At 35.5% G+C, this 18,013-nt stretch overlaps 1 protein-coding gene across 1 annotated transcript; it reads left to right on the top strand.

Moving 5' to 3' along the window:
- Positions 1–9,851: 9,851 nt before the first annotated feature.
- On the top strand, positions 9,852–13,368 carry LOC136202125 (uncharacterized). The gene is made up of 3 exons (XM_065992614.1): positions 9,852–10,520; positions 12,251–12,383; positions 13,173–13,368. Exons 1-3 carry the CDS (start codon positions 10,345–10,347, stop codon positions 13,227–13,229), a joined length of 366 nt encoding a protein of 121 aa, XP_065848686.1. The 5' UTR covers positions 9,852–10,344; the 3' UTR covers positions 13,230–13,368.
- Positions 13,369–18,013: the final 4,645 nt, after the last annotated feature.

Raw genomic sequence — 18,013 nt, 5'->3', positions numbered from 1 at the left:
GTATCATGACAGTTTTCCGCTGTCGAGACGCCAGACGGCGAGGCGTGTCGGCTGGTGCTGGTTGGATCAGTCCGTGAGACCCCCATCACGTCATCACGATGATGTGTTGCCGCACTGATAGTTGCCGGACTGTCTGATGCGGTAGTACCGCTGTTTTCAGTTCGCGGTTCCAATGCCGTATACTTCTGATCTTCGAAAGACAAATTTGCAACTGACGGAGCCAGATTTGTATGGTCATCCTTAACAATAGAGTTTGTGTGGCCAACCATGGGTTCCACAGGGATATGCGAGGGTAATGAATGAGGGACAGAGTTAGTGGATCGAGGAATACCTGGATATGGTCCGAGGAGTGAAGGTAGTTCTAGTGTTGTTGAGAAAGGAGTGGAGGAGAAGGAGGAGTTGAAGGAGGAGCTGCAGGAAGTGAAGATGAATCTGGAGAACCAGATTAAGAAATATAACAATGATGTTATGGGCCCTGATAATCATTATTTGTAATGTTTTATTTTTAATTGTGAACATTTTGTTTTTATTTTTATGTTTTTTATTTTTATGTCTGTATTTTTTTTTATTTAATGATATATTTTGTTTTTATGTTTTTTATAGTTCTATATATTGTTGATATTGTTGATGAACTTTTTAAGGTCATTGTTGATATGGAGATAGTGATATCAACAGGTAGTGAGAAAAGGAAATGGATTTCAGTTTACACTAAATTAACATACAGGTAGTGACATTGCTGATGAACTTTTTAAGATGTTGATTGAATCATGGTGAAGCTGAAGGGGCATAAACGTTTTTATATGGAACAAATCATATATTAATTATAAACAAATGATATATTTATATGGAACATGTTGTTCTACAGCATTCAGTAATTATTCTAAGTAATTATCAAGACTTATAATAACAAGTTGTTTCAAAAAAAATCACAGCTTTACAAGTCTGGTAATAACAAAAATATACTGTTAGAGGAAACAGAGTTTAGACATAGGATTTTTACCTTATCTCTTTGTTTTTTCAGGGCAGTTTCTAATGTCGTGGTTGCACAATTGGTGACATCCTTTGCACATCCTTTGTTTTTTCTGTGATTGTTCAATTGCTTTCTCTTTTTCTCCCTTCAATCTTTTCTCACTGTTTGTAAGCTGAATTCCAGTTCCTTTGTTTTTAGAAATTTTCGGTTCTTTGATTAGAACTTCAGAGGGCCGACTTGTTCCAACCAACATCTCTATGTTTTGAATTTTAGTTGAATTGTTCATGTTCTTTCTTTTCTTTGCTTCCAGCTCTGTCCTCAATGATTGAATGTTTCTTGTGAGATTATTGAGTTCCTCTTCATCCCCTTCAGCCAAACACACAGTCATGTGAATCTCACTCCATAAGTTATTCAGCATTATTTTCTTTCCCATTGTTCGGGCACATTCTTCTATAACATTATTTTGCAATGTTATCTCTTGTAATATTTTCCATCTGTTTAGCACATACTGGTCAGGAATTTTTTTCAGCATTTTATCCTTCCATACGAGAACCATATGTCTACAGGGAATTCCTGCTCTATTGAACATCTTGCATAAACATGTTGTGTCACTGTTTTCTGTATTATAAACAACCTGATATGTTGTTTTTTTTACCTTTTTCCCTTACAGTGATTATGCATTTGTCAGGCTGTTTCTGTATATCATCAACGCCACATTTAAATGAAGCATCTATAACTTCTTTTTGAAATTCGTAGAATATTGTTTTTGTAAATACTTCTGATGCATGTTTTTCAATAGGAATTGGTGTTTGAGTCATAGGTATTGAGTGTTTAGAATCATTGTCATTTTTTCCTTGTGCATGTCTTTGTGCTTCCATTGCACCCTCAAACCGGAGGAGGAATTCAATTAGAGTTAAATGACTTTTTGTGAAAGAAGTGAAGAAGTGATTTTCACTTTCTGACCTTGATGTTGTTCTCATTAAGCCCACTAGGAATGAGTCTCTGAAATAAGCAGGAATCCATGTTGATCTTATATCATACATGTGTTTTAGCCATCCATGTTCTTGTAAATTGAATTCCGAAATGATTTCCATCCATTTTTGTTCAAACTCTTCTGGTTCCAACTCTACACTCCATACGCAAGAATTTATCTTTGTGATAAAATCTGTTTCTTGTATTATTTGTCTTCCTGTATTTGTTAGAAAACAGGGTAGAATAAAATTAATTTATGCGTATTGAACAACACATATAAAATTGTGGAACATTTTATGTATTCGTATGGAACAACACATGTATTATTTTGGAACATTGTATTTATTGAATTGGACAATTGAACATAAATAGCATAGAATTATTTTTCATACCTATTTTGTCTGACATCTTCTTCATAATGTGCCACATGCAAAATCTGTGTTCTGTTTTTTTGAAAACATTTTTTATTGCAACTATCATTGCTGGATCTTGGTCTGTTATCAAGCAAGTCGGCTCATTGTTGTCCATTGCTTTCAGAAATGTTTTAAAAACCCACTCAAATGATGCAATATCTTCGTTAGCCACGAAACAAGATGCAAATGTAATACATTTTTTGTGGTTGTCAACCCCAGTAAATGGTCCAAATATCATATTATACCTGTACATTGTAACATAAAAATAAGTTTTCTGTTTGAAGAACATGACAGAATTTTTGTGTTTCATAATCAGTATATGAATGGCAGAAAGCAATAATTTTATGCCAAAGATTATTATGTAGTACCTGTTTGTGCTATATGTGGTGTCAAATGAGACCATATCACCATAAAGAGCGTAGTTTTTGATACATACAGGGTCTGCCCATAAAGCTCTACATAGTCTGCCTTCTTGATCTACTTCAAATTCAAAAAATAATGCACTCCATAACTCCTTTTTTTTGAAAATTATCTACAAACATTTGTGCATCTGAATCCTTAATATATGCTTTCAAGTCTCTCTGGAAGTTCTTAAAATCTATATTCGATGCACCAATATTTTCATATCCTCCATAAAGTTCCTTTGCTTGCCTATAAGTTCTGAGAGGACCAACGTTCATCTGTTTAACCAAATCAGAATTTATTTATTTTAAGATCAAATGAGTAAAATTCTATAAATAAACAGAATACATTATTTATAATGCATAAGTATTATGAAGAAGATTTTTTACCTTTGCATTATTAACTACCATCTTTTTGTGTAGAAGGTTCATGTTCCTGCCCTCTTTTTGATATTGTACACATCCTGGAGTGTATAGAAGATGATTATGTTCTTCTTTAAACCGTGTCACTTCATAGTTTGCATTGTCGGAAAGTTTGATAATCATTTTAGCACTGCATCCTACGCGACTGAGTGTCCTTTTGCTGGTTTTTATATCACTGGATGTTGCTTTTCTTTTGTGATATTTGTAACCTTCTTTATTGCAAACAAAAAATTGTTCTTTTATAACACCTTGTTTCTTTCTTGAAGTTGATATCCTACTATTAAATCCACCAGCACATGCATATGATTTGTAGAATTCTTGTGCTTCATTATAATTCTCAAATATCATTCCAAGAGCAGGTTTTAACTCATTTGAACAATTAGGAATCCATATTTTTGTTCCATTAGGGCTGAGTCTTGTGATTACTTCTGGTGTGTAAGGTACAATTGCAGTAGAAGAGTAAGTAGGCGAAAGCAAATCTACAAAACAGGTAAGAGAGTTGAGATTAGGACAAATATGTACTTTGAACAAATGGTACATTAGTTCGGAACAATTAGCATATCTATTTTGAACAACTAATATATTATTATGGAACCAATAATATATTCACATGGAATAACAATTTCAATTTGTTAGAATTTACAGTACAGTTTTTGTTAATAATTAGTATAAGAAATCTATTATCAAATCTGAGAATAAGTTTAGATCAATTATTATCAAGAAATTATAAGGTACAATTGCAGTAGAAGAGTAAGTAGGCGAAAGCAAATCTACAAAACATGTAAGAGAGTTGAGATTAGGACAAATATGTACTTTGAACAAATGGTACATTAGTTCGGAACAATTAGTATATCTATTTTGAACAACTAATATATTATTATGGAACCAATAATATATTTACATGGAATAACAATTACAATTTGTTAGAATTTACAGTACAGATTTTGTTAATAATTAGTATAAGAAATATATTATCAATTCTGAGAATAAGTTTAGATCAATTATTATCAAGAAATCCATATATATCGTCTAAATTTAATATAAATCTATTATAAAAAAAAATGTAAAGTGTCAGATATTAGCAAAATACCTGGAGATGATGTTGTGTTGTCTTCCATATTGCACTGATTGTTGTCTTCAGATTCCATATTTTGGTGTTCGTATTCCATATTCAGATTGAATTATATGAATGCAGTTGAGAAATCGATCGATAATGTTGATGTGAAGAGAATCGATCAGTAATGTTCAGAGTGGAAAATCGAACGATAATTCATCGGAGAAGAAACTCAGAGTTTAATCTGAATACAGATTTGAAATCGATTGATAATTGTGAGAATAAAATCGCATTTTTCCTGTGAGGAACATAGTAGAATTGAGATATTTGATTCGCGCGTTTTTCCTGTGAGGAACAGAGGAGAATTGATGCGTGTTTTTTTTTTTGAATTTTATTGCCAAAACGACGTAGTTTTGTTATGTCACACAATAAGCTCATTGTCACAACTTAAGACCTTGTCACGCTTGATCTCACCCCCTATATATATATATATATATATATAAAACTTTGTTTAATCTTATTACTTTGTTTAAATTTGTTGTAGATTGTATGATATACTTGTTTTTTGGATTAAATTTGGTATTCATTCATTAGAAGGCTGATTTTAAATAATAAAATATTGATTAGGTACAATTAAGCAATGTTATCATAACGGATTCAGCCATCAAATTAGATTTATGATTGGGTCAAGAGTCATTTAGTCGGACTGGATGACTCAGATTAATCAGAACGGATGAATTAATAAATAAATACTATTGATATATATATAATTAATTTGAAATTATTTTATAAGTTATATATAATCAAAATAGGCAAAAAGCATCCTGAGGCCCCTGATTTTTCATTGTTTGGTGCATTAAGTCCTCGATCTTTTATTTAGACACATTAAGCCCCTGATCTTTCACCATTTGGTGCATTAAGCCCTCGATCTTTCATTTAGACACATTGAGCCCTTGATCTTTCATATATGGGTGTCATAGGCCCTTCCGTAAATCAATTAATATATAGGTTTATTAAGGGCATGTTTGGTTAGGTTTATATAACTGCAGCGTTTCACATTTTCTCTGGACACTGCAACATTTTGGAGCTTTTCACGAAAAGCTCTTTTCATGAACAGTTTTTTTTGTAGTTACTTGTTATTGATAAAATTACCCTTCTTATTTCCATAAAATATGCTTCTAACATTATTTTTATTTTTAGAACATAATTATCGAAAAACAAGGTTTTATTGTGTTCAATAAATTTTTTTATTTTTTATTTAAATTATTTTTATTAATTTGTATAATATATTTTTTATTTTAGAATTTGTTATTTTTAGAACATCATTTGTTGTCACACCAAACATGCCCTTAATAAACCTATATATTAATTGATTTATGGAAGGACCTAATACACCCATATATGAAAGATCAAGGGCTCAATGTGTCTAAATGAAAGATCGAGGGCTTAATGCACCAAATGGTAAAAGATCAGGGGCTCAATGTATCTAAATAAAAGATCGAGGGCTTAATGCACCAAACAATGAAAGATCAGGGGCCTCAGGATGCTTTTTGCCATCAAAATATTAACACTAAAAACTTATAATATATAATAACGTTTAAAAGGTATAATTAGAGAAAAGAAACAAGTTGAGAATTTATAATAATTAGTAAGTTAAGAATAAAAAAAAACTGATTAAAAGGTATATGAAAGAGTTTTTTTTTGTACGGATAACATTTGCTTGGAGGTCCCAAGTATTAATAGGAATTTGAGAAAAAACTTGTCCCACATCGGAAGTAAAGGCAAGCGAATCCAAGAATAGGTGCTATAAATAAAGGTCCACATCAACAGAAAAAATTGCATTAATCTAACAAGGGATGCAACGCAAGCCTTGATAATTTATCAGGCAGATGTAAGTTTTTTTTTTCAAAACAGGGGACTATTAGTTCCTGATTTGTTTTCAGTTCTGTCCGGTAACCACCCATTTTGTTGTGCGTGAAACAAACTAGTTCAATTGGATAGGATTTTCAAAAAAAAAGTTAAAATGAGCCGCTCGACGAGCTCGAGCCTAACTTATATCGAACTCGAGCCGAGCTCTAAAATTCTAGGCTCGGTGAGCTTCGAGCTCGATCTACACACTTTTCGAGCCGAGCCGAGCCTGCTCCTGTTCGGTCTCGATTCGGCTCAGTTGCATCCCTAGCCCCAACAGTATCATCCCCAACGCAAATTTTTTCACCTTCAATTCCAGCAACTGACTTGCCTTTCTCTTTCTTACGCTTCCGAGTAAGCACCCCCTGAATCTGGTTCTCGACCTTTTCCGGTTCAGCAGCTGTCACCTCCGTAGTTTCCTTCGCCTCATTCGGGTCAAAATCCATACTCACGCGAGGATCACCTGGACCTACATAAGGAGCAACACGATCAGTATATTTCAAGCAAACACACGAAACACATGCAAAATAAAACCCACAACCCGGACCCCTCACCTACGACAGCGATATTCACGGTTATCGCCTCTAGCTCCGCTAGCTCTCCGGCTGAAAAGTTGTACCCACGTTTCCACTTCTCGAAATCTGCTGGCGACCAGCCAGATAGCTGAGCCATTCGCCACTGGTTCCAGATGTAATACCCTGCGGTAAGGAAATGACCAACGAGCTCATCCACATCCTTCTTACGTTCTTTATCCAACGACAGCCCCTTTAAGTACTCCACGAGATGCTCCTCAGATGGCAACATCTGGCGCGGTTTTAGCCACCGACTAGAATCCATGGGATCCCCATTCCATGACACCCGAAAAGGGAAATCGCCATCCAGCTTCCGCACAAGGAAGTAGCGATGCCTATACTCGGGAACCTTATCCTTCAACCCGCTAGGAACCTTGAACTTTTGGTGCGAGAAGGTCACATGTTGTGATCGGGGTCCCTTGTTCGGACGAAAAAACTCACGAAACACCAGCCCAGTAGCTCGATATCCAGCCGATCGGCATATCGAGTAGAACGCCACCATCATCCTCCACCCGTTTGGATGGATCTGACCAGGACACAAGTCGTACTCCTTCAATACCTCCACAAAAAGGGAAGAAGAGGTAGCCACATCCCTGACTCCAACTGCTCCTCGTACACCACTAGCTCATTCGCTCCACCCGTATGATGAGCACGATCACCTTCTTCAAACGCAACCAACTCATATGGCTGCCCTAATCGGTACACTGCAGAGATGGCGGCTAAGTCCGCGGCCACTATGATACTATACGCATCATCCACCGAAAAGGACTCCGGTCTCTTCGGACGTTGTCTCCCCTCATAACGTTTACCATCAACACTAGTTACACCCGACGACCGCATCCACACTCTCTCACGCATCTCTTCGTAAATCAAGGCTAAGGGTCGATCTTCGGTAATCACACCCTCCGGTACAACCACAGTCACTTCAAGAACGCCGACGGTAACTCCTCCTAACGGCCGCTCAACGCTAGGCGCCGCACGCACTACGACGATTTTCTTTTTCTTTCCAATAGCGACACCACTCTTCTCTTCCATCCCTACTCGCCTTTTTCGTTTCGCGGATCGCGTTCGAGAAGCGTCACGAAGCGTAAAGTCACCCGGTGTCACTGGCGGCAGTCGTTTTAAGGCTCCCCGCGAAGAACCCTCTAACATACTCTCCCTCCCAAGATAAACAAACGAAATAACAACGAAAGAGAAAAGATCAAAAAGAGGCACGACTGACCTCAAACGACGTCACGACAACAAGGAGAAACTTCCCTCAAACGACCGCCGCACGCAGACAAACCCGGTACTCAGCAAATTCCGACAAGCAACGGAACGCAGACCGCAATCCCGGCAAGGAAGCAAGGAATTCAAAGAAAGAAGTAGACTAAGAACACACACCAAGTGAGAATTTGCAAAAGGAAATAATGCCTTCTTTCCTATATTTATATCTCAAACGGGGGCGCCGACAGAACACGGTATCCAATGATACTTTACGGCGCGTACAGAAGCATTAATGTACAAGCAATTAATTCTGCGTTAAAAACTAGAAGCGCATGCTAAAATTGGAAGGGTCTGTTTCTCTCTCACGAAGCGAGCAGCATTCTCAAAGCTTACCCCCCGCTCACTAGGCGAACAGAAGACTCCCAGATTCCCAACTAAACCTCGTATGCAATAGTCGGTATGCATGACCGGGGGGGACTACCTGATTCGGAATATCTTTTAGGGCCCAATAGGCCCATGGGCCCAAAGGCTAAAGGGCGAGAGGCCTCAAAGGACCAAGAGGACTCACTATAAAGAGGAAGGAGGCAACCAAGGCAAGGGGATCGGGTAACATACTCTTGAATAGATTATCAATACTCTCGAGCAACTAACTATCTTGATCGTCGGAGTGTTCCCAGGGACCGCTCCCCGCACAGAGACGACCCTCGAGTAGGGATGGCAACGGGTAGGGTACCCGCGGGTAATGCCATTCCCAAACCCTTACCCTTTTATTTTTTAATTACCCGTACCCGTCCCATTACCCTAACGGGTATACTTTTTGCATCCCATACCCTTCCCATTTAATTCGCGGGTACCCGCGGGTACCCTTACCCATTAAGAATCAATAAATAAATAAAAATATTACAAATTTAACAAACTATAAATTTAATAAATCATCAATCTAAAAATTAAATAAATTGAACATTAATTAATAAGAATAAAGTAGCTTAGTGGTATCACTCAATTGTTGAAAAATAAATGATTGGGGTTTAAATTTCATGTCTTACATCTAAAAAACAATGATATTTATTAATATAATTTTTTTTTTATGACGGATAACGGGTACCGGGTACCCTAGGGGGTATTCCCATACCCGTCCCATTACCCTAACGGGTAATGATTTTGATCCAATACCCGTCCCATACCCTTTTATACAGGGTACGGGTAGTCCCATTAAGGTCGGGTAGTGCCGGGTACTCGCGGGTACACTACCCGTTGCCATCCCTACCCTCGAGGAACTCAAGCATCTCCCGAAGAGAGCTCGGATCACTGTTCCGCGTATCCCAATTATGTTTAGTATAGAAATATTTCAATTGTAATCAATTTTATTCTTACTTTGAACATATGTAAGAATAAAATTAATTACAATTTTTCACCGAATCTCGTGTCAATATCGCACATTTAATTTCTTTATTTTACCGTCTTTAATTTACTCGCATTAGCTTAAATAAAATTAATTTATCTAGCAAAGTTTTTATAACGGCGCTAGAAACCCAAGAAGGACTTTTTCAATCCTTGCGTCCCTCGCCAATCGTCTCGTTTAGTTTTCAAGTTTTGGCGCTCAATTCCATAAACTTAACCATCTATTTTTAATTGAGAAATAATTTCTCTGGCACGCTCGCATCCTAACCATACGTAACAAAGTTGAAAATTAGCGTTACTCACAAAATATCGCTAACAACTAGAAATATTGTTTGCCCGAAGAATTAACTCATATTTTTTAACTATAAAATTCACAAAATACACTATCTTATCTGTAAACTTTTAAATCACAAAAACTGTGTTTACAAATCTGTCAAATTACAAGGTTTGTATTTTTTTTTGTACTTTTTCGAAATAATAAATTTCAATGACAAACATTGTGAAATTGTGAAATAATTCATCTAAAAAGTGCCCAAACCCCTTTTAGAAACGCCGTCGTTCTACTATAGTTTTCTTGATTTCCTTGTCCGGCGTCGCTGTCTCTCCTATCTCCTCACTTTGTCTTGCGATCCTCTTCCATCTCGGAGATTGATCCGGCCGTTGTTCTACATCTCTGCACTTTCCTTTCGTCGGGTTTCCTTTAATCGATTCTAGAAATTATTGTAATTTCTGATATCTGATTTGGGTTTTTGCCCCATTTTTCAATCTGGTTTATCGATTTATGCCTAGATTTGATATATATTTTTTCAAACCAACTTCAACTCCAGAAATCAATACTCTCAAAACCGAGCATCGAGCCTGAATTAGGTTAAAATGAGCTTGAATTTGAATATGATTCGTGTCATTGTGAAGGTTTTCTGAATTCTGAGCGGCTTTTCAAATAGTTCCGACTGTTTGTTTTTTCAATTCTGGCTTCTGTGAGAAGGAGCAGGAGACTGGTCATTCGTTGAAAAGATAGGACGAGATGGCGGCGGCAGCGGCAGCGGCGTCGTTTAGGTGGATATTACAGCTACATAAGGACGTGCCTAAAGCAGCTCGTTTCTACTCAGAAGGATTGGATTTGACTGTAAATGTGTGCACTCTTCGCTGGGCTGAACTTCAATCTGGTCCACTTAAGCTTACGCTCATGCAATCTCCCAAGTAATTCTCTATCTTTGCTTCTCTTTTTAAGTGCCTTCTTTCTGTTTGATGATATGTCTACAAGAACACTATACTTATTTTTTATTAGGGTTTAATACATCGTTTGCCTCCGAACTTGTATAAAAAGTTTGATTGGTCCCTTAAACTTTCAAAATGTAGCCTCCTCAACTTGCATAAAATGTTCGATTACTGCCTGAACTTGCACAAAATGTAATCAATTGATCACTCGGTTGCAAAAAAGTAAGTTAAATGCGGAAGATGTATTGCATGCATGGGCGGAGACATGAAGGGACCCAGGCCCCTCCAGCCGTCGGAATCACCATGGCCACGAGTAATTTTGGCCCTCTGTCTCCACAAAATTTAAGGTTGCAGTGATTTTGGCTCTCCAGTTTGTAAGAAATTTAGATCGGATGCTATATTAGCACCCCAAAATTGGCCCGGTCCTGTTAAGTTATCTCTAAATATAAAATTTCAATTTTTTTTTGCCTGTTAGGCCGTCTATACATTTAAATTTCTAATTTTTTTAGTGTATTAGGTCTTGTTAAATCCAAATTTCTATTGTTTTTTTTTTTTTTTTAATATGTTAGGCCTTTCTTAAATCTAAATTTCTAAATTAGGTTCTCTCTAAATCCGATTTTTTTTCTATTAGACACCGATTTAACAATTTTTTTTTTTACATACCACATGTAAAATCGCCCCCCTAACCGAACAATCATGTATTCGCCACTGATTGCACGTGTCTAAAACGACCAAAATCGGGATATGCTGTTCTAATATTAGAGAAGACAAGTTTCGTAATTGAACAAGTAATCATTTTTAATATATTTTTGAATTATATAATAACATTTTAAGATGTATTAACTTACTTTTTTGCGACCGAATGATCAATTGATTACATTTTACGTAAATACAGGGAGTTAACTGAACATTTTGTGCAAGTTGAAGGGGACTATTTGAGATACTTTAAAAGTTTAAAGGCGAGTTAATCAGGGAGCAAATGATGTATTTAGCCTTTTATTAGAGATTCAAGTAATAGGAGAACTTTGAAAGAGTGAATTTGGCTAATTCTAATTCAGCTTCCCTTGAATTCTGTGGGGATTGTGATGTTTGATGATACGAATCGAATCGGCTCTATTTCGAGCCGGATTTTCATCACGGATCAATAGGCAAATATAAATTATAACATAATCTTTTCTAACCGGATTTTCATCACGGTTCATCAAAAACTTCCACAACACTAACTACTAAACTCACCCTCCTCTAGTTCTATTGTTATTTATCAAATTATCAACTCGAACTAGTTTCATTCCATCGTTATCAAGTTGACAACAAGGTAAAAAACGGAGTCATAAATTCAAACTCTCCACCTCCACTAAGTTATTAAACAGAGTCTGATTTGTGAATTGGTTTTATTAGGATTGCATTTGACCTCCATAAAAGTCAAAATTGTTAACGTTGCACGTTGACTTTGCCTTAGACCAGTCAACTTTTGACTTTTATGGAGGTCAAATTGCTGACGTGGTGTGTTGACCGGTTGTACATTTTAGTGGGAGGTCACCAAAAGATTGTACACTTTTGTGTTCAAAATTGAAGGTTATACACCAAAGTATGAAATAAGATAAATGTTGTACACCACGTATGTAATTACCATGTAGTCAGGTTGCCTCTGTAAATTGTATTGTCGTGTATGACACGACTTAAACTCGGCTTGATCTAACACATTTTTATAGTGACCATGTTGTGCAGAAAGGGTATTCTTCTATGCTATCATTTACAGTAGCTGATATTAACACTTCTGTGACAAAACTTATGGCCTTAGGTGCTGAGCTAGACGGTCCAATTAAACATGAAATTCATGGAAAGGTAATAAACCTTAAATTATATCTAGATTTCTCAAAGAAAAAAGAAAAAAAATCCTAGTCTCATACCTGAACTTTATCTTATTCACACTTTGGTATCAGATTACATTTTGTTTTAAAAATATACATGAAGTAATGATGACTAGACAATTTAGTATATTTTAACTGCTTAATGACCGGTCAATAAGAGTTTCATGAGTTAATTACACCAATGGTACTTAAACTTTATCATAATTTACACTTTGGTACTTGGATTTTATTTTATCCTAAAAACATAACTCAAGTAAAGGTGATTAAAATTTTTAGTTCATTTGACTGGTTAGTGACCGTGTGACGTGAGTTTGACCATTTAGAACTAAACATTGGGACTCACTATACACTCAATTAACATAAAATTACAATATTTTATATTAATTGAGTGTATAATGGGTATAAATTTTTAATTTAAAATGGTCAAACTCGCATTGGACATCGATCACTGACCAGTCAAATATACTAAAATATTGAGTCATTTTACCTGAGGTGTATTTTTTAGACAAAATGAAATCTAGGTATCAAAGTGTGAATTAGGATAAAGTTTAGGTACCATCAGTGTAATTTACTCATCAAACTCGCAATTATCAGCCATTGACCGGTAAAATATACTAAATTGTCCGGCTATCGTTACTTCAGATATATTTTTGGAACAAAATATAATATAGGTATCAAAGTGTGAACTAGAGTAAAATTCAGATACCATTGATGTAATTTACTCCATCAATTTCTAATATGTTATACAAATTGTTCCGATCAGGTAGCAGCTATCCGATGCATTGATGGTCATGTTTTAGGCCTGTATGAACCTGTATAAGGGCTTCAGATTTCAGATACAACCATTTTTATTTATTAAGGTATGTCTTGAATCGGGTTAAATGCACCGTTTATCAGGTTGTCTCAAAATAGTGACTCAACTTCAATTTGTCTCAATAAAATCACTCAACTTTAAGTTTTGTCTCAATTAGGTCACTCCAGCGATTTCAATTGTTAAAATGGATCGAAATGATATCATGGATGACACGTGAGCATGAGTTAACTCAGATGTCTAACCGAAACGACACGTGGCAGCCACATGTTGGTTATTTTTATGAAAACCTAAATTTTGTTTTTTTTCATAAAAATAATGACATGTGGCAGCCACATGTTCTAATCGAGACTGCTCGCGAGCTTTTGAGCCGAGTTTTGACCTGCTCAAGCTCGGCTCATTTACGAACCGAGCCAATAAATCGTCCTCACGAGCGACTCATTTACAAATCGAGCCGAGTCGAGCTTTTATCGAACCGACCACCGAGTCACTCATGAACGAGTCGGCTCATTTACAGCCCTGGTTGTCATCATGTACCTATGAAATAAAGTTATGAGCTTCGTTTGTGTTTTGTTCCCTTTAGTCCCTTTAAGGGAACAGATTTTCCGTAAGTTTTAAATTCTTAACTTGAAAGTTATCACCGTTTAACTTTGATCTCACCCGTGTTCATTTTGCCTGAAAATCACCAAAGCCGAAGATGCCATGTGAATGACATGTCATCAAAACTCGACATATGGAAAAAATTGAAAAATAATTTTTTCCCATCAAAGCTTCGCAACAAAATTTTGATGACCTATACCGGCGAATGTGTTTGTTGGTTTCCAAAACTAAAAGACCATAGGTGAAATAAAAAATAAAGTGCAAAAAATTTCTCGTTAAGAATTTAAGATTTATTGTATTTCAGTTCTATTTCTGGTAGTTGGAGAATCATAGATGTAATTAACTCTTCTTTTCGAGGCTTAATATATTAAGAGCCTCCTGAACTTGGCCACAAAAGTTGATTGGCCTTCTGAACTTATAAAGTGTCGTGTTAGCCGAGTTAAATGCACCATTGCTCACTGAACTTACATGGTTGTCTCAAAATGGTCACTCAACTTCAATTTTGTCTCAATTAGGTCGCTCTGACGATTTCAGTGATTAAAAAGCATCAGAATCATGACATACGTGGCACGTCTGCATGAGTCAACTGAAATCTCTGACTGAAACAACGGCATGTACGTAGGCATCATATGGCTATCACGTGTCGGTTATTTTTATGATAAAAAAACAAAATTTAGATTTTTTTTTCATAAAAATAACCGACATGTGGATGTCATGTGTCGTTTTGGTCAGAGATCTAAGTTGACTTATGCTGAGATGTCACCTACATCATCATGTAAGTTTAGTGACCATTTTGAGACAACCATGTAAGTTCAGTGACCAATGGTGCATTTAACCCCTTGCTAGCTCCTAAACTTGTTTAAAGTGACATGATTAACTCCTTAGATCCACGTGATGGAACTAGATTGGATTTTGACAAATTTAAATGTATATGACTTCAAGCAAGTTGAGGGGGCTAACAGAACACTATAAGCAAGTTTAAGGGCCCAACAGGTAATTTTAAACAAGTTCAAGGGCTAACGAGACAGTATAAGTTCATGGTGCCAATCAATTTTTTGGGTCAAATTCAGAGGGCTCTTGACGTATTAAGCCTCTTGGAAATGTAAACCAAATAAGATTGGAAAAAAAGCATATCCTGATCTTTCAATTTGTCACATTAAGTCACTGATCACATAAATCGCACATAGTGAGTCATTGGTTAACGAGACACTTAGATGTGAACATCAAAATCGGTTAAAAATCCGTAGTCTATTACTATTTCATTTGTATCTAAAATTACATTTTTTACAATTCCAAAAGTAAGTTTTTATTTATTTTTTTATAGTTTCTCTGTAGCCACATTAGATATATAAAAACCTGCTTTCGAATGGTAAATCGAGTTTGATGGTTACAACTAATTGTGCTATTAACTAGGAGCTCAATGTATGCAACTATAATTTATCGATAACTCAATTGATATTTAAAGATCAAAGAGCAGAGTGTAACGGGGAGGGCAGTTCGCTTGTAGGCAAACTGGCCTATTGGCACCAACACGGGTACTTTGTGATGCAGCAGAAATAAACAGACTTTCGTTCTAAACACTTGCTCGCGCACGAACAAAGCTTAAAACCGTCAACTATCGTTGAATCGCGCACGACTAACGAAAATTGGAAGAAAGAGAATAAACTCTGAAATTCTTATTAATCAATAACTGCCTTACATAAGGTGGAGGTCAAGCCTTTATATAGGCTGACAAAATAAAACCTAATCCGAAACCTAAAAGGAAAAGGAAAACAATAAAATAAGAAAAGTGCGCTAAAACACAAAAAGGCCGATTTGAGGCCCTAAACGACCTCGGATGGCTAAAAAACACGTCCACCATGGGTCCATAGACCTATGGGTTTGATTCAATGGGCCGAATCCAACAAAATTAGGGTCCGAAATCGCTAAATTCCAACAACCCGTTTTATCTTCAAAATTTCAGTTTCGGGTCCGTTTTCTCCAAATAGTTTAAGGCCCGCTCCACTTCATCACTTTGGCATAGACCAAGTTTCGCCTCAACTTGAAGGTGGAGGCAGGGGTGGAACCAGGGGGGGGTTGGCCGGGGCTCCAGCCCCGGCCGGCCGCCCGAGAATTGAGAAATTTTTTTTTTTAGTAATGGTGTCTCGTAATATTTTGGAGAGAATTATATTGACTCTATGCAGTATTATATCAATGTTTAAAGGTAGATGAGATGGTTAAAGATCCTTGCTTTTATTTGAGAGGTCCTGTGTTCGATTCCCTTCAACCTCATTTTATTTTAAAAAGTTTTTATTTTTAAATGAACTCGTTATTTTTATTTTCATAACACTTTTGAATTCATTTTTAATATATCTTTACCATTAAAAAAATAAACATATTTAATATTCAATTAGTAGTTCAATGCTAGTTTGTAAAAAAAAATGATAATATTTTTACAGTTTTAATGCGTTGGGGGCTAAAAAAATTTTGCCCAGCCCTAACGGGCTGCACTTTGAAAATTTACCGTCAACCACACAGTTAATTCCGATTTCTTTTTAACGTTTTGAATTTTTTTTTTATTGATGTGTTTGAGCCCCGGGTCATTCGAGCTCCTAGTTCCACCACTGAGTGGAGGTACATGTTTGCATGGAAGAAAGGTGAGATTCCGATCTGATGAACTGAAACTCGATTCCGGGATACAGTTTCAACATTCAAAATCTTTCTCGATCTTGTATCGGTAAGATTATAACTGTGCCCTACAGAAATATCTGATAAATGTATTCTCTGAAGAGAGAATTAAGATAGAGTTATAAGAAACTATCCAATTTGCACAATTGTGCAAATTGGACTAAACCTTCGAGTATTGTTTGATTTAAAAAATTGATTCACATATTCTTTTTAACTGCAAAATTCACATATTTTTTTTAACTGTAAAATTCACAAAGTACAGACTCTTATATGTAAACTTGTAAATCATAAAGACTATCTTTGCAAATCAGCTAATTATAAAGTTTATTTTTATAAAAAAAATTTCAAAAACAAAAGGTTAATGTGTAAAAATACCCCTAACGTTTTGGGTCATGAGCAATTTTACCTCTAACATCTAAAATGGTGCAATTTTATCCCCTAATGTTTCTAGCCAAGAGCAATTTTACCCCTAACGTTGATAATTTGGATCAATTTGAAAAATAATTCATCAAATTGTCTTCTCGGTCATGAATCCCATCATCTACACTTTACACGTGCGTCATTATATCAGTACAAATCACAAACATATGTTGGGATGTAAAAAAAATAGTCTTTTGTACGTATTAGACAAAAAAAATAAAAAAATTTACCGAATTTATAAATATTAATCTCAAATTCTTATTATTAAATTACAAAAAGAAAAATGAAATCCTTCTTTTAGAACGAATTGATATGCAATTGGTGCAAAATAAGGAACAAAAATATGTGTTTTATAATAGTGTCTGAAATTGACCCCAATTATCAACGTTACAGGTAAAATTGCCCTTGGCTATAAATGTTAAGAGGTAAAATTGCATCATTTTAGACGTTAGAGATAAAATTACTCTTGATCCAAAACGTTAGGGGGTAACTTAACCAAAAAAAATGAAGTTCAACAACTAACATTGTGAATCAGTTGCTTGAAACAAGGCCCATATCTACTAAATTTCCCAAAAAAAGTAAACAAAAACCCCAAAATTAGCAGCCCAAAGTTAGTACACATAAGGGAGCCCAATTAGCTATAAATCGCACACAATGCTCAAAATAGTTAAAAAATAATGTGCAAAAATACCTCTAACGTTTACAGATAGAGGTAATTTTATCTCAATGTCTAAAATAATACAATTTTACCTCTAATATTGTCAAGTTGGGTCAATTTTAGAAATAATTCATCAAACTGTCTTTTCAGTCATGAATCATATCATCTACCCTTCATATGTGAACCATTTTATCACTCATCAGATCATAAACATATGATTAGATGTGGAAAAAAAATTAAAAAATACTACTATCAATTTTACGAGTTAGATAAAAAAAATTCAAAATATTTTTCCGAATTAATAAATATTAACCTACAATTTTATTATTAAATCATAGAAAATAGGAAATCTTTTTTAAAATCAACTGATATGCAATTGGTGGAACAAAATTGTAAACTTTAGGGGAATCTTTGCACCTTATCTTTTAAAAAAATTGAAAAATGTTTA

The sequence above is a fragment of the Euphorbia lathyris genome, chromosome 8 (genome assembly GCF_963576675.1).
Source record: "Euphorbia lathyris chromosome 8, ddEupLath1.1, whole genome shotgun sequence".
Lineage (NCBI taxonomy): Eukaryota > Viridiplantae > Streptophyta > Magnoliopsida > Malpighiales > Euphorbiaceae > Euphorbia > Euphorbia lathyris.
This window is presented reverse-complemented; position numbering and strand designations above follow the sequence as displayed.